The sequence below is a fragment of the Bicyclus anynana genome, chromosome 13 (assembly GCF_947172395.1).
Source record: "Bicyclus anynana chromosome 13, ilBicAnyn1.1, whole genome shotgun sequence".
Lineage (NCBI taxonomy): Eukaryota > Metazoa > Arthropoda > Insecta > Lepidoptera > Nymphalidae > Bicyclus > Bicyclus anynana.
In genome coordinates, this window is record NC_069095.1 from 191,784 (window position 1) to 213,818 (window position 22,035).

Here is a 22,035-nt window from a genome sequence, read left to right on the forward strand (position 1 = left end):
TTAGTTTCAGATTTCTGAAGAAATATGATGAAGAATTTCTCGTACTAATATTATAATATCACGGAATCCCTTTCAATGCGACTTTCTCGTTAATCTTCATCACACGAACTGAGCGCGGCGGAGCGTTTCATTTCCGGCTTCCTTTCAACAAATTCGTCGGTTTGCTTTCTTAATTTGAGAGGGGCAGGACACGTAATGTAGGTGCTTAGAGGGGAAAGATTTTGAATTAAATATGTTCATTTTGTGTGACTTTTTGGAGATAATCAAGATTCAGTACGTACTCATATTTAGTTTAAAATACTTATTTTCTACTCCCATTTTGTAATCTACTCAATATAAAACCTCAGACCATAACATAGTTATTCATTCATACGCCCTATTACACTATTTATACGCGGGTGAATACCGCGCAGTTTTGACGGCCTCGGTGGCGCAGTGATATATATTTACAAAACGCAGGTCCTGGGTTCGATCCCCGGCTGGGCAGATTGGGATTTTCTTAATTGGTCCAGGTCTGGCTGGTGTGAGGCTTCGGCCGTGGACAGTTATCACCCTACCGGCAAAGCCGTACCACCAAGCGATTTAGCGTTCCGGTACGATGCCGTGTAGAAACCGAAAGGAGTGTGGATTTTCATCCTCCTCCTAACAAGTTAGCCCGCTTCCATTGTAGTCAAGGCCTAACTTGTAAAGAATAAAAAAAAAGTCTGCTAGCCTAAAATATAATTCTCGTGTCACGGTGTTTGTGGTCGCATTCCTCAGGAACGGCTTGACCTAATTTAATGATATTTATTTTAAATTTAGTACTTATGAGAATAAATACGTATTTTTCACCCTTCTACCCCCATTTTTAATCGCCATTATTTAGGTTAGCATTTTTGTGGTACAAAACTCATGTATGATGTAAAGACTTATAAACATTTATGTATGAAAAATATACAAATAAAACACAGTTTGTAGAATAGGTATTATAGGTAGGTTTCATATGTTTTGTACCAGGCAAGCATAGCCAGTAGAGTCTCGCCGCGCCAGCAAACAGGAAATTGCTCAGAGAAGCTAAGAGCGACCGGTTAACTGCGGCGTCTACTAACTCAATCTCGCATTACGCTCCCTCGACTTTTCTCCTTGCCAACTTAGAAAAGAAAATGTATGAAGAATTTTTCCTGGACCATTTAACGTCGTTTAAGATATTCTCGTTTCCTATGCATAAACGCGGCCTTGTATTAAAATTAAATGATAAAACACTGTCTGTACATTTCGTTTCATGCAGGATGGTGCGGGTAACAGTTCGTTTCTCTCTTGAAAGTACCGCGATTCACGGTAATCTATACTAATATTATAAAACTTGTTTTAAAAAGAGTTTGTTTGTTTGAATGAACGCGCTAATCTCTGGAACTACTGGTCTGATTTAAAAAATTCTTTCAATGTTAGATAGCCCATTTATCGAGGAAGGCTATAGGCTATATATTATCCCTGTATTCCTACAGGAACGGGAATCACGCGGGTGAAACCGCGCAGCGTCAGCTAGTAGTATTATGAACGTCATACAGGCGACTGTCACCGTACTCATGCGTACCTATGCTATCTGAAAACACTTTAGGTGACTATTCATTTAATTTTAACATCAGCAATGAACGTCCACCGGCTGATATGATGATGATAAACAAGCACCGCTCATTTAGATGAACTTAATGAATATATATATGCTCATCCATTAATTATAGTGTTAAGCTATTTTTACCTATTATGTTACGGTTTTATAGAGAATAAACGATTATTGTTATTATTATTATTATTATTATTATGCAACATTGTAATGTAAATACGCCTGCTTGTATTAGTGCCTGATTGTATAGTGGTGGGTCTAAGCTCTATATCGCCTTGCCTGTAAGAAGGGGAGGGGGGGGGGGGCTTATAAATAGGGCCAGGTACTAGACCAGGATCACATAATAAAAATGATGAGAAACTGCGTGGCAGTAGGTAATGACATCCTGACCGTATACTGAAATATCCTAATCATACTCGTATATCCATATATAACTTATCTCACACTGCTTGACTTATATCACGCGATATATTTAAAGTATATAAAGCTTTTCATACAGTCACTCAACAAATTATATCCAACCTTTTTTGTTCAGCTCGGGAGAAACAAGCTGAAACGAGCGAAACTGAAGTGGTACTCTAATGAAATTCACTGAGTACGAAACTACTGACTAATTACATAATTTAAGAACCGGAAATCTAGGACATTTTGTTTTAATATGCTATAATGGTAGATTATACTCGCTGTAAAGTAGATTACGGAAGAGTTGCATAATAGAAGCAAAACAAAATATTCTCTCATACATCTCATATATACAAAAATCATTTTTTTTATTATTGTTTACTAGTTTAGCCGTACAGCCGAAGGCTCCCACCAGCCAGACCTGGACCAGTTAAGAAAATCTCAATCGGCCCAGCCGGGGATTGCACTTCTCCGAAATGGTTAAACCAATTTTTATACATTTGTGTATATGCGATATTAAAATAGGTCGTAAACTATTTTTCATCCCTTTAAACGCAATTTAAATACACAAAATTTGTATTTGAATATTCTCGAAACTCATTATTCGAGGCTGTGAACAACAAGATAATTCTCTAAACAACATGCTCTGATTTGCATAAAACATACAAATTAGGGCAGTTAGAAGCTAATCCACCACCATGGCGAGTCGCATAAGATTTGCGTTGCAAAAGAGATCACTTTTCCCGGCTAAAGGTAAACTTTTCACGACAAATCCCAGTATCTTCATTACAGGCCAAATCACTTCATGAACTGTGCTGGGATTATGTTTGCAACGATTCCACGAAGCTTTTATCGACGTTTTTGGGGACTTGTTTGTTAATACTTCTCTGTTTCTCGTTGAGTTGTTATTCTTGTTGTAAGTTGTTTGATACCGTTGTTGGAGCGCTTTCAAATTGTTGTTCATGCAGTAAACAAAGTCAAAATGTACGTTTTTATCATTGCAATAAAAATGTAGTCCTTATATTTTTGTTTTTTTTTATTATTATTTTTTGACGTGACAACGTCTTATAATTCGATGAAGCCAGATGCAAATTAAAAAAAGATGACGTCATGCGCCGTTACCTCGCTCTAGGATTGCCAACTTCTTTTACAAGAAATAAAGTATATCTCGCTCAAGGGTTGCCAACTTTTTTACACTAAATAAAATATATTCTGGTCTATGAAGATTATTAAACAGTATTTTAGAAAAACGAACAGTATTTTATTGGAACGAAAGATCGCGCGATATAGCGCGTTGCGAAAGGGGGCTAGATGGAAAAAATTAAGACCAAATTTTTTCGTTTTTTTTTAAAGTGTGACTATACTCAGGCGAGTTCGTTGATGACACTCCCATGATATGCGGGCGACGGGGGAAAAAATGCGCGGGTGTGAAATCGTGCGTGCGGGGAAGTGAGGTGCATCAGTCGTGGGTTTTTCATTCAGCGCTACACGCCTCCCTTTCCTTTAGCGTTCTATGTTCTGTGAACATAAATATGGAAAAAGCCAGTGTAAACACTCCTTGTAATAGAACGAAAGCCTGCAATAGCCAGGCCTACCTCATATTATGAAGGCGGAAAGTTTGTTAACCCATGTTCCTACCATAGGTAAGTACAGTAGCACAGAATACATATGTACAATGTACATGTCAATTATGGAGTTGGGATACTTGTGATTTTTGAAAAGTATCTGTCCCGTCGTTTAGACGATGCGACACTGACGATTCAATACAAAATAAAACTCAAAAGAACATGTCAAAAACAAATTAATAAGACAAAACTTAAAAGACACCACATTTAAACCGATCAGCTGGCCTATTCACTATTTAGGTCTTTTTTATCAACCTATTAAAATAAACAACAAATCAATGACGAAATGTCATCATACTATATGATATCTACTAGTAAGCACCGGATGACATTTGTATTTTGTATGTAGATGATATTTTGTCAATTGATTTGTTGTATATTTTAATAAGTTAATAATAAATACCAAAATAGGAAATAGGCCAGGAGAAGGCTGCTTCACTAACTTTGACGTTTACGAAATTAAGATTATATGTAACAAATGTCACCCGGTGCCTACTAAAAACAAGATGGTGAGTTCGTGGATATCATACAGTAGATAGATGACATTTCTCATTTGATTTGATGTTTATTTTATTAGTTTGTTAGTAAAGATCAAATTAGTAAATAGGCCAAGAGCGCATGAACATAGTAGTAGATAATTTTAGCTTTCAAATGTCTTTAAAGGTTATTTTTTTCAGTTTAAGTTTGCTATTGCTTAGTAGTATGTGATAATATTATATGTAAACCAGTTTCTTTTCCTTCATTAACAATATGGTCATAATCAGTGAGCAAATATACTTATCTAATCATCATCTCGTTACCCTTATCCCACTTAATTGGGGTCGGAAAAATATGTCAATCTTTTCCATTCGTCTCTATTACTCGTCAACTCATCATCCACTCCTTTTACACACATGTCCTCTTTCACACAATCCAACCATCTCTTCTTTGGCCTTCCTCTCCTTTTATGTCCTTCTACTTGCACATTCAACATTTTTCTAGTAATATGACTTTCCTCCTTACGCATTACATGTCCATACCAAGCTAACCTAAATATACTTATCTAATATGTACTGGTAATTAAGAAAAAAGTTAAGACGTTAAGTTAAGAGGATAGGGAAACTGATAAAGAAACATTTTCTTGGGACCAAAGCGACCAAGTTTCCAAAGTGCTTCTAATTACTTTCCTGGTAAAAAGAACTTTGGGAAATAAAAATACTTTAAATTCGATTCTCTTTGTGACTTTTTTTGCAAATACTTAAATACTTATTGCCAAGTATGCTTAAGATAAGCTAAATAACTATACTCGTATTTGTGTAATCATCCTTTCTTACAGTTTTTTGAAAATAGAGAGAAAACTGATGATGATTTTCGATTTTGCTCTAAAAGAATGCTCTAAGTAAAATCTATACTAATATTATAATTATAAAGCTGAAGAGTTTGTTTGTTTGTTTGTTTGTTTGATTGAACGCGCTAATCTCAGAAACTACTGGTCCGATTTGAAAAATTATTTCAGTGTTAGATAGCCCATTTATCGAGGATGGCTATAGGCTATATTTTGCCCCCGTATTCCTCCGGGAACGGGAACCTCGCGAGTGAAACCGCGTGGCGTCAGCTAGTATTTTTATATACGAATTCTCATATGAGTACAAAATTTGCAAAAGAGACGGAAGCCTGTATTGTAAAGAAATCTGAACGATTAGAGTGATGTTATAAATAATTTGTTTTTATTGTATTTGTATATTCTTTTGCGGATTCAGATGTAGCAAGGCGGCACAAAAAAAAAAACGATTTTCTTGAGATTTTTATTGCGATGAAACTAATAATGTAGCCTAAGTTCCGCGGAAAAATAAATGGAAAATCTTACAGAACGAGAGGGTATTTACATACAGACTACCAGTTCCGAGAGACGGTGGGTCATTTTGAGGAGGCTCGACTGCATTTGTATATTTCAATTATGTTATCATTATTTTGAATTTAAGAATTTATTCATAAAATTAATAATAGCTTCATTAAAAAATTACTTCACAAGAAACATTACTTTGAAAATATTCTATATATAATAAATAATAAAAATATTTTTCCTACAATATTTTGTTTTTTTTTTATTATATTGCATTTTTTTTTTATTATTTTGCAAGTTGCAAAATGTGTGTGCCAAAACAAAGTGCATAAAAGTTGGGCTTTCTTACGAAATTAGTAAACGTCTATAAATACATAAGGAAAATAAGAACATCAGCAACCACGTCCTTCAAATATAGCTGTGCTGTTTGATATCTGCATGATCCATTTTTTACTTCTTTTTATAAGTACTTTGTGAAATCTCTCCACGATCTCTCTGGCTAATCCACGCTGGGAATACGAGCATGCAATATTAATGCTGCTAATATTACCCGTATAATGAGATGTAGGTGTTAAGCCTCATGTGCCTATAATTACACCACCACCACGCCTATCACATTATAACACAACAAGGCAGCTCGATGTCTGTACTGGTTTGATCCACTTTTTTATTTTTTTTTATAAGCACTTAGTGAAATCTTTCCATGATCTCTCTGGCTAAGCCACGCTAGGAATAAGAGCATGTAATATTCATGCTACTAATATTGCCCGTACCATGTTGGTGTAGGTGTTAAGGCTTATTTGCCTGTAATTAGACCACAATCATCTCTGCGTGATCCAATTTTTAATTCAATTTTTATTATCGTTTTATTTTTATTACTTAGTAAAATATAAGATATTATAGGAAAGTATAGGAATATATAAAATATTGTAGTAAAATGTAAAAAAGTTATATTATAACACAACAATACACCCATATAACTAGAAGACAACAAGACTCTTAGTTGTCGGGCCTGGTATGATACACTTTTTACTTCTTTTTATAAGTAACTAGGTATTTCGTACCACGCCTATTAACCAAAAGCCCGAACACATGAATGCTGCATGATCTCTGCATGATCTACTTTTTACTTCTATTTATAAGTACTTAGTGAAATCTTCCCACCATCTCTCCGGCTAAGCCACGCCGACAATACGAGCATGTAATATTCATGCTGCTAATATTACCTGTGCCATAAGGCGTAAGTGTTAATCCTCATTTGCCTGTAATTACACCACAATCACGCCTATCACATTATAACACAACAAGGCAGCTCGATGTCTGTACTGGGTTGATCCACTTTTTACTTATTTTTTCAAGTACTTAGTGAAATCTTTCCGCGATCTCTCTGGCTAAGCCACGCTGGGAATACGAGCATGTAATATTCATGCTACTAACATTGCCCGTATCATGCTGGTGTAGGTGTTAAGGATTATTTGCCTGTTATTAGACCACAATCACGACTATTAGATTATAACAAAACAATACAGTATAATCTCTGCGTGATCCAATTTTTACTTCACTATTTATTAACCTTTTATTTTTATTACTTAGTAAATATATAGTAAAATATAAAATATTGTAGTAAAATTTAAAAAAGCTATATTATAACACAACAATACGCCTATAACACCAGAAGACAACAATACTCTCAGATGTCGGGCCTGGTATAATACACTGTTTACTTCTTTTTATAAGTAACTAGGTATTTCGTACCACGCCTATTAACTAAAAGCCCGAACACATCAATGCTGCATGATCTCTGCATGACCTACTTTTTACTTCTATTTATAAGTACATAGTGAAATTTTACCACCGTCTCTCCGGCTAAGCCACGCCGACAATACGAGCATGCAATATTCATGCTGCTAATATTACCTGTGCCATAAGGCGTAGGTGTTAATCCTCATTTGCCTGTAATTACACCACAATCACGCCTATCACATTATAACACAACAAGGCAGTCCGATGTCTGTACGTTTTACTTCTTTTTATAAGTACTTAGTAAAATCTTTCCACGATCTCTCTAGCTAAGCCACGCCGACAATACGAGCATGCAATATTCATGCTGCTAATATTACCCGTACCAACAGACATAGTGATACGGCTGAATTCAGTTATTCTAATATCGTTTCGTTTGTATCGGGAGAGGCAATTTGGCTTTCCGCTCGGTCAATACATACCTACGTGTACTGCATACAGAGATGTCGAATCGGGAGTCAACTGGTGTCTAACATCGTAAAATGTAATAGAAATAACCGTATCTTCAGTATGATGTGAGATAAATCTCAATTTTTCTATTAGCTGATACTCAGTTTTTTTTTAAAGCTGTTTATCTGAATCCTACTGGCCTATTCACTATTTTGGTTTTTATTATCAACCTGTTTAAATAAACATCAAATCACTTGACAAAATGTCATTCATACTGTGTGATATACACCAGTAAGCACCGGATGTCATTTTTACATGCTCGTACAATCTTAATTTTGTATTATGTTTAAGTCAATGATAGAGAATTATCCTGCTGATCTGTATAAAACAATGATTTATTTAAGTTTAGCTTTATTTTCTCATAAAAACTGCATAAAATTGGTCCATTACTTTGAGTGACCAAATAGATTAAAATTTCCATTTGTTTTTGCAATCTATACTAATATTATAAAGCTGAAGAGTTTGTTTGATTGAACGCGCTAATCTCGGGAACTACTGGTCCGATTTGAAAAATTATTTTAGTGTTAGATAGCCCATTTATTGAGCAAGGCTATATGCTATATTTTATCCCCGTATTCTTACAGGAACGGGATCCACGCGGGTGAAACCGCGCGGCGTCTACTAGTAAGTATATATGTATGTATAGTATGTACAATTTAGGTTTCTATCTCAATAATCTTAGGAGTAACTTGCACTTGTGTAGTGACAATATGGAGTTATTGCTGCTGTATTTTAATTTGACACCTTTAAAGCACACTCAATTTTTCATCAACCATACTGTAGTTGAGCGTAAGCCAAAAAAATAAAACTAGTCCCCAATGTCCCCAATGTTGATGTAAAAATTCAGTTTTTCATAAATCGCGCGGGAACCATGGATTTTTCCAGGCTAAAATAACTAGACCTCTCTCTCTCTCCTCTCAATAAACTCCTCTACTATCAGTGAAAGTCCGGTCTTAATCGGTTCAGCCGTTCCAGAGATAATTCCGGTCAAACAGACAAAAATTTTAAAAGGCTTCAGTTTTCGTGTAAATAACTATAAGCACTTAAAAACATGCAGTTATTTTGACGGCCTCTGTGGTGCAGTGGTATGCGGTAGATTTACAAGACGGAGATCCTGAGTTCGATCCCCGGCTGACCCGATTGAGATTATCTGCATTGGTCCAGGTCTAGCTGGTGTGGATTGTGGATTTTATTGCTTATTACTTGTTAGGAAGAGCCTAACAAGTTAGACCGCTTCCATCTTAGATTGCATCATCACTTACCATTAGATGGTATTGTAGTCAAGGGCTAATTTGTAAGGAATAAAAAAAAACTTCACAGACAGACCTCTACTTTATGTATTTATTACAGAAAAACTTATTTACCAGAAGTAAAACTGAGTACATACACTTCAAATTTTATTGAAAACACAACGCTCTGATTTCGTTGATTGAATGAAATCCGGTGAAACCCATTCTTCATTCACCCATCCATTCGCTCAATCTCGGTCATCTCGCCCGAGTTGGTTTACATTCAATTGATTACAAATAAGGAAACAGAGCACGGTAAATTAACAAACTCATCAGGAATTCTTTTCAGTGTGGTTCTTTCGTTAATCCTCGTTACTCGAAGTGAACGCTAACGAGACCAACGTTTTTTTATCTCAAGGCTTTTTGGAAATAAAACCGATTTTTACTACGTCCGTAAATAGATTTATTTGGGTTTTCCTTTTTAGGGCTTTCGTGCTCTCCGCATGGGAAATAACGAGATATAACTTAAACTTGTATTCTGTGAATTATTTCAAGTTGTAACCCATAACGAAACTGTAAAATGCTGAAGAGTTCTTCTTATTAATCTGTAGTTTCCAAAAAATAAAAACCATAACTAGTCTTATTTATCTTAACAATCTGTCGCTGATGGCTTATTGGTGGCTTGCATAATTGTCCTAGCCAAAAGAGAAAAATAAGTCAAAAAGAAACTTGACCTGATCGTCTAGTAAGTAGGTATAACTAGGATGCATTAACTTGACACCTGGCTACCAAACACACCAAACAGTACCAAACACACGATCCACACGAGAGTAGGTGGATTACACTTGGAGTATTTGTTGGAATACTATATATAACTATATATAATTATATTATATATAACGGAATTCAGTTTTTCACAAATCCCGCGAGAACCACGGATTTTTCCTGGATGAAAAGTAGCCTATGTGTTAATCCAGACTATAATCTATCTATATTTAAAATTTCAGGTGATTCAGTTTAGTAGCCGAGGCTTGAAAGAGTAATAAACATTCATACCATCAAAATCATCAGGTTTTCGCAAATCTCGGGAATCCATGGATTTTTTCTCGATAAAAAGTAACCTATGTATTAATCCAGAGTAAAATCTATTTCCATTCCAAATTTCAGCCAAATCGCTTTAGTAGTACCGGCGTTAAAGAGTAACAAACATCCATACAAACGTTCGCGTTTATAATTAGTAGGATTTAGTTAACCAATAACAAAAATTCATGAATTTTCGAAACCAAACTTGAGAATCTCCTCTGTTATTTCGTCAGCTAAAAATTCTTTTAATAACGAGACTCAAGTTAGTCAAACATACTCGACTCGCGAAACTTGCACAGCGAATATCAATCAGCGCGACTCTAATTAGCATCCCTTTGAACGTCGCTATAAAAGCTAGATCTAAAAGTTTTTTGCAAGTCTTTGATATTCGCAATTCGAAAGTCCAATTTCAGGGCATTTTAGTGTTTGTGATCTTGCATTTAGTAGTTAAATGCAAAGATATAGCGAGAGTAGACCAACAGAGCCGTGATAGCCTAGTGGCTCCCAGTGGATATGACCTCTGCCTCCGATTCCGGACGGTGTCACCTATAACTTTTCAGTTGTGTGCATCTTTGGAAATTAAATATCACGTGTCTCAAACGGTGAAGGAAAAACATCGTAAGGAAACCTGCATACCAGAGAATTTTCTTATTTCTCTGCGTGTGTGAAGTCTGCCAATTCGCATTGGGCTAGCGTGGTGGACTATTGGTCCGACCCCTCTCATTCTGAGAGAATATGGGTTGATAATGATGATGATGATGAAGAGACCATCAATTTGTTTATGTCGTAGATACGATACAATTTGTAGGAAATTGTGGCTGTTATGTTGAGCGTCTTATTAAGATGAAGCTACTCACGGAAAATAAACTTTATACGATTCCTGGGCTAAAATGACTTTTCTAAAATAAAAGCACTATTTAGTAAATAAAAAGGCAATTTACATTAAAAAATTCAATTGTCACAGAATAAATTATAGTATTAAATAAATGATTACAATTCGAGCCTGCCTTACAATCGCAAATGAGCTGTATCAGTTAGACCATTGTCGCGTTGAAATGTTTTTCCTTTTTATATTATTTCATTCGAAATACGCTTTTGTGTATGAAAAATTTATGATCTCCCAAGTCCACGGTACGTCGTTGTTCTTCAAATACAAAGGAATATTAAAATTATGTTTTTATTTACGTATCAAAGGTGTATTTCTTTTTCCATAAAGAATATTAGATTGGGTTTTATTTTTGAAGTACAACTTATTTACGCACGCTTAACTTGGTTAGTCAGCTGGTGAATGCGTTACAAGAAGTGTAATAGGGCGAGGCGAACGGACATTGAGCACAGAGGGTAGCACAATAAGTTTTATGAATATTATTTTAACGGGTACGATAAAACAACGAGATTTTTAATGTCGACATTTCGACCCAGTTGCATGGATCGTGGTCACGACGGGACTGAAGTTGCGAGATGCAAGGTTGACAGCTGCTAGGAGCAGAACCGATCTACCATCTTTCTTGTTGGTTTTTCGCTTTTTTAAACAACCTCACGTTTTTGTCTGTTGAGGCAAACCACACTCACGACATCGCTTTTGATATTAGGTTTTTCGCGGCTAGTTTGAAACTATCTTCCTGATTGAAATTATTTTACTTCAGTTTTATGGTCTAAAGCAGACTCGTGTTAGAAGTAACTTCTTCTGGGAAATGACGCGTTACGGTGCAACTGTGTCTGGCCTGCCTTTCTCTACTGTGGCGCTAACATGCGACCAACGAGATAATCTCGTCAAGAGAAATAGTCAAAATTCAATCTATGGCGACGCAACCGGAAATACCGCTACACCACGCGGGTGCAAGGTGCGGCATCTGCTAGTACTATATAAATAAGTAAGTTTAATTTAAAATTAAATTACAACTAGTGGCCGCCCGCGACTTTTTCCGCGTAAAACTCGACGTAAACTTTCAACTACCCCTACCCTACCCTACCCCTACCCATATCCTACCCCTACCCTACCCCTATCCATATCCTACCCCTACCCTACCACGACCCTTTTTTTTAATTTTTTCTGCTATAAGAACCTTCTGCTGACAATAACAAACACATAAAAAAAAATGTGAAATCGGTCCAGCCGTTTACGCGTGATGGCGTGACCAAGGGATATATGGATTCATTTGATTGTATTTCTAACGACTACCTAATTGGTACTCTATAATACCTTATCAGCCGATAGACGCCCATTGCTGGACATAGGCCTCTTGCATGGACCTCCAAGCATAACGATCTCGAGCCGCTAGCATCCAGCGGCTTCCTGCATCCCGCTTGATATCCTCGGTCCACCTAATGGGGGGTCGGCCAACACTGCGCTTTCTGCGGGGTCGCCATTCCAGCACCTTGGGACCCCAACGTCCATCGGCTCTTCGAACTATATGGCCCGCCCAATCGCCACTTCAGTTTTGCGACTCCCTGAGCTATGTCAGTGACTTTGGTTCGTCTGCGGATCTCCTCATTCCTGATTCGATCACGCAGAGAAACTCCAAGCATAGCTCGCTCCATCGTTCGCTGAGTGACTTTGAGCCTTCTACTAAGGCCCATAGTCAGCGACCAAGTCTACCAGGTACTCTATAATATAGAGGTAAAATTAAGTGGAAATTTAAGACCAAAATGTAAGGTACCTACATCTTGATTAATTTTAGGGCTTTTATCTTAAAAGGACTGCTAGAGAGCAGGAACCAACTGTAATGTAATGAGGACGCTCCATTAGCACGATCTACTGCGCTGCTGCTAAAACGCTGTTATACTATAAAAAGATAATAAGTAAAGTAAGGTAAAAGTTATAGTATATAAATGATAGTTCTAACATCACTGCAATTGGTAAAGGATTGGGCATTCAAAGGAAAAAAAAATTGGTTGCCTGTAAAGTCGGTATACGAGCGAAAGTTTTACGTGACAACGACTTTGAGTGGTAAAATAATTTTAATGTGAATATTCATAATTTGAACCGGTGTGTATGCCTATCTCTCTCACTCTCTCTCTCTCGCTCTGTCTCTCTCGCTCTTAGGCGGGCTAACCATGCCCTGAGTGGAAGGGACGCGTGCCTCTCACTCGCTCTCATTGTGAGCGCATAACGTGAGCGGAGCGTAACGCAGTTTCTTGAAGTGTCACCCGGCAAACCAATTTATAAGACGTTGTCACGTCAAAAAAAAGCGGCCTATTCAATATTTTGGTCTACATGGTCAATCTATTAAAATAAACGTAAAATCAGGAATGTCATCTACCTACTTTAAGATACCAATAGGCACCGGATGACATTTGTTGCATATAATCTTAATTTCGTATTAACATACGTCAAAGATGTATTAGCCTTTAGGTTGGTTTGATTCTCATTTCCGGTCAATATGACATTTGAAATTTTATAAATTGTCAAATTTTTAGATTTACAATTTAAGACATCTTACACTGTGATTTGTACCAACAGGTGAGATCGCATCAAACGGATTTTGACAATGATTAAAAGTAGTTCCAAATTAATATTACTTCTTTTAAGACCTTACAAAAAATAGAGTATAAAAAAATACTTTTAAACCGAGTTCAAAAAAAGGAGGAAGCTTTGAAATACCAACAATTCCCTAAGTCTTAACTGCTATTATGAAGTGTTTATCAACCGAGAGGTTCGATTTCTAGCAAGGATCAGTTTTGCATTACATTTTCTTAGTTGAATCAGGTCTGGTCTGGTGGCTTTGGCCAAGGATAGTGACCACCTTACCCGCAATATATTTAGGTTGTTGGTGCGATGCCGCGTAGAAACCGTTAGAAGTATGGGTAGAAATATACTTGTACCTCTTCCAAGTTAGCCCGCTTCCATATAAGGCTGCATCCTCCCTTAGCATTAGGTGAGATCGCAGTCAAGGACTAACTGTGTCATTAAATAAAAAAACAGATAAACCATCTTCTTCTTCTTTCATAGGCCTTTTCCGCACTTGGCCTCTAAATTTAGCCGTTATGCGTAGGTTCATTAGGCTCTAGAGCTCGCTCCAGAAATTTAGCAGGCTGTTCTGGTCGCCGAAATCGTTAAGGAGTATTGCTGGGGAGCCAATGTGTGCTGCGCGTTGTTCAGATACACCTCTGTATCTAAACATAACGTGTATCGGTCACATAGCCCATAGCACACGTTAACCAGGTGGAAAGGCAGCTTTTGTTCACGATTATTAAGTTATCGATCACGAAAAGTCGCTTGAAACCCCCATACATGCCTATATACATATAAACCACCAAATCATATTCAAGGGCGGGCGGTGGCACGCGATCGAGCGTGCTCCCGTCTTATTACCTCATCACATTACTATATACTTATGAGCCTGTTATAAACGGATTACTGACAGTGTAATTGAATTACCCTAATACGACACAATGGTTGTGTAATTTAGTGTGTAAATAACAGGTGCGTGATAGATATTGTGGTCACACCTTTGCGCTTTTAGCAGATTTTTTGCTATTGTTTATATTATGTGGTCTCCTTTTTGTGGTATGTTACTTAGGTGAAATAACACACATAAACACACATGTTATACACATCATCATCATCATCATCATCATCATATCAGCCGATGGACGTCCACTGCAGGACATAGGCCTTTTGTAGGGACTTCCAAATATCACGATACTGAGCCACCTGAATTCAGCGAATCGCTTGATGTCGTCAGTTCACCTGGTGGGGGGTCGGCCAACACTGCGCTTACTAGTGCGGGGTCGCCATTCCAGCACTTTGAGACCCCAACGTCCATCAGCTCTTCGAACTATGTGCCCCGCCCATTGCCACTTCAGTTTCGCAACTCGTTGAGCTATGTCGGTGACTTTGGTTCTTCTGCGGATCTCCTCATTTCTGATTCGATCACGCAGAGATACTCCTAACATAGCTCGTTCCATCGCCCGCTGTTAAACACAAGTTGTGAGAATTAGGAAAATCAGATCTCGGGTCGATTTTATTCCCCATTTTCAGTACCTACCCGTTATAAAACGCGTTGTACACGTCTTAGGGACATCAATGATACAAACATGAAAACCCGATGTCTTGCAGTGTGATAGTAAAATGATGAGAGGTGGAAGGACCTTAGTTAGTTGAAGCTTTTCAATGATGATTTTTTACTTTAAATTGATTTATTTAATAACTATTTTACTACGAGTATTTATGTCAAGATCTTCCTCCATATAGAAGATGATATATGGACTTTAGCTGCATTACACTGCTCCAGTGTGTATTGGCGAGCTTGATAATGTTTAATTTTGTAACAAAAAAGAATTGCTCAATAACTCATAGATCCAGTATCACGAATTATCATTCGTGATACTGGATACTGATTAATTTATAGTGTTATAACACTATAAATTAATCAGTAACGGAAGCGCTGATTGCGTAAAACTTCGTTTTTCACAAAACCATACATTCTGGATTAATATAAACTATTATATATATATATTAATAAACCAGAATATACTAATGTAAATGACCGTTCCCAATTTTGGTATAATTTTTTCAATAGTTGCAGAATGAGTATCATACACACACACAAACTTTCGCCTTTGTAATATTAGTGTATTAGTAGTTAAAAGCAATATATTTAAATACAACTAATATTGCACCAAAACTAAGAGTACCAAAACTGTAATTCAGTTGGGGTAACCATTATAACTCTAACGAGGCTGCAAGTGTCTAGTCTAGCCCGAGGCATCAGTAATTGGGTCACCCTGACGTTGCAGTTACAGTTTATATTACTACCACAAATTGATCTGACAATGTTGACAAGTGCACTTGGAACAAATGCAATATGAAGTCAAGAATTAATAGGCATCTTATAGAATGAATAGGCATCTTTGATGGTGTTATGTTTGTAATAATACAGACGTGATAACCCAGTGGATATGACCTCTGCCTCCGATTCCGGAGGGTGTTTTTCGAATATTTTTATTTTTATTCGAATCCGGTTGCGGGCATGCACCTTTAACTTTTCAGTTGTGTGCATTTTAAGAAATTAAATATCACGTGTCTCAAACGGTGAAGGAAAACATCGTGAGGAAACCTGCATACCAGAGAATTATCTTAATTCTCTGCGTGTGTGTAGTCTGCCAATCCGCATTGGGCCAGCGTGGTGGACTATTGGCCTAACCCCTCTCATTCTGAGAGGAGACTCGAGTTCAGCAGTGAGCCGAATATGGGTAATAATACATGTATTAAATAATATATAGTAACCATGTAATGTTTTTGTGGATTCGAATCCCACTTCTGACACCATGTAATTTTGTCAACTTAAAGCATATAATAAAAGCTTATTAAGTAAAATGTATTTAGACGTGTATTAAAAGATAACCGAAATCAGATACGTACCTGACCGGAATTCCTGATCGAGAGATTCGATTTTAATGGCCACGATTTAAGTAAACTGAAGAAAGATTACGGGGACAGAATATAAAAGAGTGGAGTGCCTAATCGCAATCGCATTACAAAGGAATCTCTAAATCCGCAAAACAACTCTGCCCTTCGCTCCGATTACATTAAAATTGATTGGAATTCAGAGAGGTTTTGTTACCAGCAAATTAGAATTTCAGTTTCAAGCTTTAGTGGCTCGTCGTTTAATGAACGGCTAAAAAATATAAAAATATTTAGAAAAAAAAATAAAAAGTAAAGTTTTTTTTTAATACATAACCGCTATTTCAGTTGTCGTGAAAAAGCTTGTATTTAGAAGTAGAAGACAAAGATCTTCACCTGTTGGACTGTTGTCTTACCTCTCGTCTCTGTCTAAATAAAGGTTGACGTTTTAATATTATGATTTCACGCGTCATGATATAAAAGTACCTACTCTACCCGTGAGCTTTTACATGTCACCTGGCTACTAACACATCCATACAAACACGTATACACACATCATTCGAGCCAGGTACTTACGATATGGTCCAAAATTGTATGGAGCCCAGGATCAGTCATTGTACCCTGGCGGAAATAAAAGAGAATAAAATTATTAACTATTTTCGATTATAAAAATCTACAAATTGATTTTAATTCTTTCGAAATGATATTAATTCTTTCCCAAGAAATGCAACACTATTATGGGTAATAATGGCGGATTGATGACGTTTTCAATGCAGTAGTCGTTTTGATGTTTGCTCTCAATTGTCATGTCATAGTTGCTTTAAGGGCGCAATTTTGATATAACTCAAAAACTGGGGTTTTAGTTAGTTAGATTTATTCACCTCTTTAGATTTCAATAAAGTCTTTGTATTTTTTAAAACTTTATGATACGGGGTACAGGAGTGGACCTGAAATGGGCCATCTCGTTTACTCAAGTCTGGTGAGATAGTAGGCATCGTTCGTGGCTAGGTACCGGCAAAGACGTACTGCCAAGTAATTCCGGTATTATCAAAAGTATGAGTAGAATAACTTGTACATCTTCCATGTATACCCGCTTCCATAGACTGTATCGTTACATAACTCATTAGAAGACAAAAATCCTTCTTCAAACAAGGGAATTAAATTTATAAAACTAAAAACAAATAAGCAGGATTTAAGCTTTGAGCAAGTATCAAAGCCTTAACCTTGTTTATTTGGTATTATTTATAATTCGTCTGTAAACAAGAAATTGGACGACTCCAATTCAAAAGCAATTAGGAAACGACAAACCAATGATTTGATAAACATTTGTATAGAATACGCGTTTACACAATTCGTTAGATATTCATGATCCTGATTCGCTTAGCAAATATTCCCGTTGTATATGCAATGGGAGTACCTGAGGTATACAGACCTAGGTTTGGCCATGGGAATTTCGCCGCAAAGAGACTCGACCGATGCGAACTGCGAACAGCGAATTGAAACGGATGTACTCGTAAATATATTACACTAGCTGACGCCACGCGGTTTCACCCGCATGGTTCCAGTTTCTGTATGAATACGGAAATAATATATAGCCTAGGAGCCGTGATAGCCCAGTGGATATGACCTCTGCCTCCGATTACGGAGGGTGTGGGTTCAAATCCAGTCCATGGCATGCACCTCCAATTTTTCAGTTGTGTGCATTTTAACACATTCACTGCTTAAGATATTATTAAAATAATTAGGCAGAAACCAAATTTTTTTAAGGCGTATTTTGATTAAGTATATAGGTATGTTTAAAAATATGGATGAAAGTATATTGTTATTATTATTTTTTTAATAAAAAATAACCTTTTTCGGATCCGAGTGTTAGGCACATAGCGCGCCAGGTGCCGGTCACTCGGATCCGAGCGTAAGGGACAGCAATGGTTGGAATGGAACTACTCCACAGATTTCGATAATTCTTTTACATTTTAAATGCTATATTATCCCTAAGTAACATAGGGATATAGATAGTAAATAAAATATAATGCGCATTTGAATAATTATTTATTGAGGAAGACATTCATAAATCTGAGCGATACAATAATATTTATCAAAAATCAAATCAAAGCCATACAATCAAAAGTATCAGTACGTAATAATTATAAGTTTAATTGAAAACTTGTCACAGAATAAAGGTGAGTCACTCACATAAAGGTACAAAGGAATAAAAAATATTCTGAAAATTTTAACCACATAGGTAACAAAACAATAAAATTTAATGAAAACAATTATGAATGTGCTAGGCAGAAACATTTTGTACAGAAACCTGGAGAACCTTCACATTGCTTACATTCATAAATTGTTTGCACCCTTTTTTTCTGTGATTTGCAACCTTTGCATTCTTTTCGGACCACTTCGATAGTTTGTTTCGTGACTCTTCCTACTGTCTTAACTCTCGTCCGGGTCTTTTCTATTTTTGTGAGTTCGTGTTTCACTTTCAAAACATTGCGTCGATTTACATCATTAGGATCAGGTAAAAGCTTCTCCAGTATCTTCATACGGAAATCATATAGATTTAATTTGTCATTCGCCGAAAATGTATTGTACAAGTGCAATGCATTAGTAAGGCTCATTTGCAGCATATGCACAAACAGCTTCTTGTACCAACGCAGCGTCTTCCTTTGGACTGGATAGTATGCCAACATCTGATCTTGAAGATCAACACCCGACATAAAATTATTGTAATGAACGATTGCCATTGGTTTCACTACTATAGATCCTCTTTTGGAAGTAGTCTCCATCATCTCACTACCGTGTTCTGTAGAAATATACAGAACGTATCGCTTATCCCTCCATTTTCCGACATGAACGCCGTTCAAGAACAAGGATTTGTTTTCTCCCTTTTCCAGTGAAACAGAGCCAATTTCGACGGGATTATCTTTCCTGTTTTTTCTTAACGTTCCTGTGCAGTATGTCTGTCGATCTAGCAATTTCACAGCCAGGCCATAAGAATTATAATAATTATCCATGTATACATGATGGCCACAGTCCAGTCTCTCTTCTAGTAGTTTGAAGACAATCTTACTACTATGTCCTTGCCCTGATGTCTCATCATTAGCACCGGCGTAAACTTGAAATTTCAAGACCGTACCATCTGGTTCTGCTAAAACATAGAGTTTAATGCCATATTTATGCCGTTTGTTTTTTATATATTGTCGGAACAGCAACCGACCGCGCCACAATACCATGGACTCATCCAATGATAGCTCTTTACCTGGACAGTAAATAGTTTTCATTTTATTGTTAAAATGATCCATGAATGGTCGGATTTTATTGAGACGGTCTTCTTCACTGGTTACAGACGTAAAGTGTAGGCATCGTAAAATAAGTAAAAAACGATTTCGTGACATGAATTGTCCGAAGCATGGAATATTAAACAAATAGTGTCGTTTCCAATAATCACTTAAACGGTTTAGTCGAATTGTTCCTGTGTGAAGAAGGAGTCCTAAAAATGTCAGCAGTTCTTCCTTTGTTAAATCTTTCCAAGATTTTATTCTGGAGTTTTGTTTGACGTTTTGTGCATTACCGACTCTTATTGCGTTCGCGTTGGTCTCGCGAACTATAAGATCTAACAACTCGTCATCAATCATTAGTCGGAATGCTTCGTAAGGATCAGTTGGAGGCGGCACTAAGAGTTCCTGTTCCTTAGTAAACTCTAAGCTTTTCATGGAGCTTGGATCACTGCTCCAGGTGGTAGTGGCTCCTTGACCAGAGGGTGAGTTATTGGGTGATAGATAAAAATCATCGGGTAAGTCTGGAGTACGACTTCCAGATCTCCGAACAGCCATAATTGATGGAGAGACGTCATCACGTTCTGGCGAAAGGTTGGGGGTGATCGCATCGGATCTCAGAAGAGATACGCTAGGTGTTGAACTGGTAGGGTTAATTGGTATATCCGGCAAAAAATCTCCATAGTCCTGTACGATATTCGGCGATGTAGGACGGCAGTCAATTTCAGAATTGAATTCAAAGCTACCGTCTCCATCAAATTCCAGTAGTCGAGGCGCTGACTTCGATGCTGAGGAACTATTTAGATCTGGTAACTTCAACGATTGAGTAGAATTATTACGCGTGGGGCCATCCCTAAATGAAGGTCTTAATCGCTTACATTGAATGATAGCCCTTCCATCTGACTCACATAAACCACGTTTTGATGCAGATGAACTTGAAGGTTGAGGTGGTGGTACACAGCTGACTGTCTTTGAGGCAGGTGACCTTTAAATAAAATTAAATGGAATTAAGTACAATTTACTGTTATTATTGAGTTCAATCAATTTAATTTCATAATAAATATTTTTAAGCATTTTTTGATGGTAACTACACCTCTTTGAGACGGTTCAAAGCAATGAGGAATTTGGCTTTTGAGGCTTAGTGATTAAAGTGTCAAGGATGGAATCCTGAAGGAACGGGTTCGATTCCCACTCGGAGATTTCATTTTCCACATTGTTTTCAAATATTTATTGTCATGCGTTCATAACATCATTAGTTAGTCATACCTTGAAGGTTGAGCTAGTGGTATATGGCTTGTCGTCTTTGGGGCAGATGACCTTGAAGGTTGAGCTGGTGGTACACGGCTGGTCGTCTTTTGCTTCAGTCTAGTATCAAAGATACTATCATCACTGCCGCAACTAGAAGAGTCCTCTGAACTTGAAGAGTCTTCATCAGCTCTTTGAGAATACACATCCTCATCACTATAGTCAGACTCATAGTCATCACTTTGCCGACGCTTTTTTCTAGAACTACTCGTAGATTTACTTCCAGACGGTCCAGCCTTATTGTCCATTTTAGTGCAAAAATAGCTTTGATACGATCGTGTGTAAAAGTCACAATTACACTGTTATAATGAAACCAATACGCGTTTTCGTAAGTTGAATATGTTTCAGAGCGGTCGCGCAAACCAACATAAACTCACCTCAAACGCCGGCGGCTTACTGACTACTACAAAATGCACAGGCCGGTCACTCGGATCCGAGTGCGCGGCACCGCTACTATCCCCCCTCCCAACTCGGATCCGAGTAGTGAGCACTAAATGTGTTAAGTCACGTGTCTCAAACGGTGAAGGAAAACATCGTGAGGAAACCTGCATACCTGAGAATTTTCTTAATTCTCTGCGTGTGTGAAGTCTGCCAATCCGTATTGGTTCAGCGTGGTGGACTATTGGCCTAACCCCTCTCATTCTTAGAGGAGACTTGAGCTCAGCAGTGAGCTGAATATGGGTTGATAATGGTGATGATGATGATATAGCCTATAGCCTTTCTCGATAATTGGGCTATCTAACACTGAAATATTTTTTTAAATCGGAACAGCAGTTTCTGAGATTAGGACGTTCAACCAGACAAACAAACAAATTCTTCAGCTTTATAAATTAGTATAGTACAGATAATATGTTTCTATAAGTATTACAATTTAATTTACTCATCATTATCAGACTATTTTACGACCCATTAGATGGCAGACTAAGGTTCTATGGATAGATGATAGAATTTTTTACGCTTACTTATAGACCTAATGTGCTTTCGGACTCCGAGGTAAAGGTAAAGAGGTAAAATTTGTATGGCTTAATCTCTAGATCTACGGAACCGATTTTGAAAATTCTTTTACCACTAGAAAGCTACGTTATTTCTGAG

The 22,035-nt window shown here is 37.2% G+C and overlaps 1 protein-coding gene across 1 annotated transcript; it reads right to left on the reverse strand.

Annotated features, from left to right (window-relative positions):
• Nucleotides 1–18,497: 18,497 nt before the first annotated feature.
• LOC128198634 (piggyBac transposable element-derived protein 4-like) lies at nt 18,498–21,440 on the reverse strand. The gene is made up of 2 exons (XM_052884956.1): nt 20,905–21,440; nt 18,498–20,623 (listed from the first exon to the last, which is right to left on the reverse strand). Exons 1-2 carry the CDS (start codon nt 21,189–21,191, stop codon nt 18,637–18,639), a joined length of 2,274 nt encoding a protein of 757 aa, XP_052740916.1. The 5' UTR covers nt 21,192–21,440; the 3' UTR covers nt 18,498–18,636.
• Between the last annotated feature and the right edge of the window lie 595 nt (nt 21,441–22,035).

Bases quoted from the DNA above. Each gene is read 5' to 3' on its own strand.
- LOC128198634 (XM_052884956.1), bottom strand. From the start codon at position 21,191: ATGGACAATAAGGCTGGACCGTCTGGAAGTAAATCTACGAGTAGTTCT. The intron at 20,624-20,904 runs GTATGACTAACT...TTTTATTTAAAG, and splicing joins CCACTAGCTCAACCTTCAAG to GTCACCTGCCTCAAAGACAG.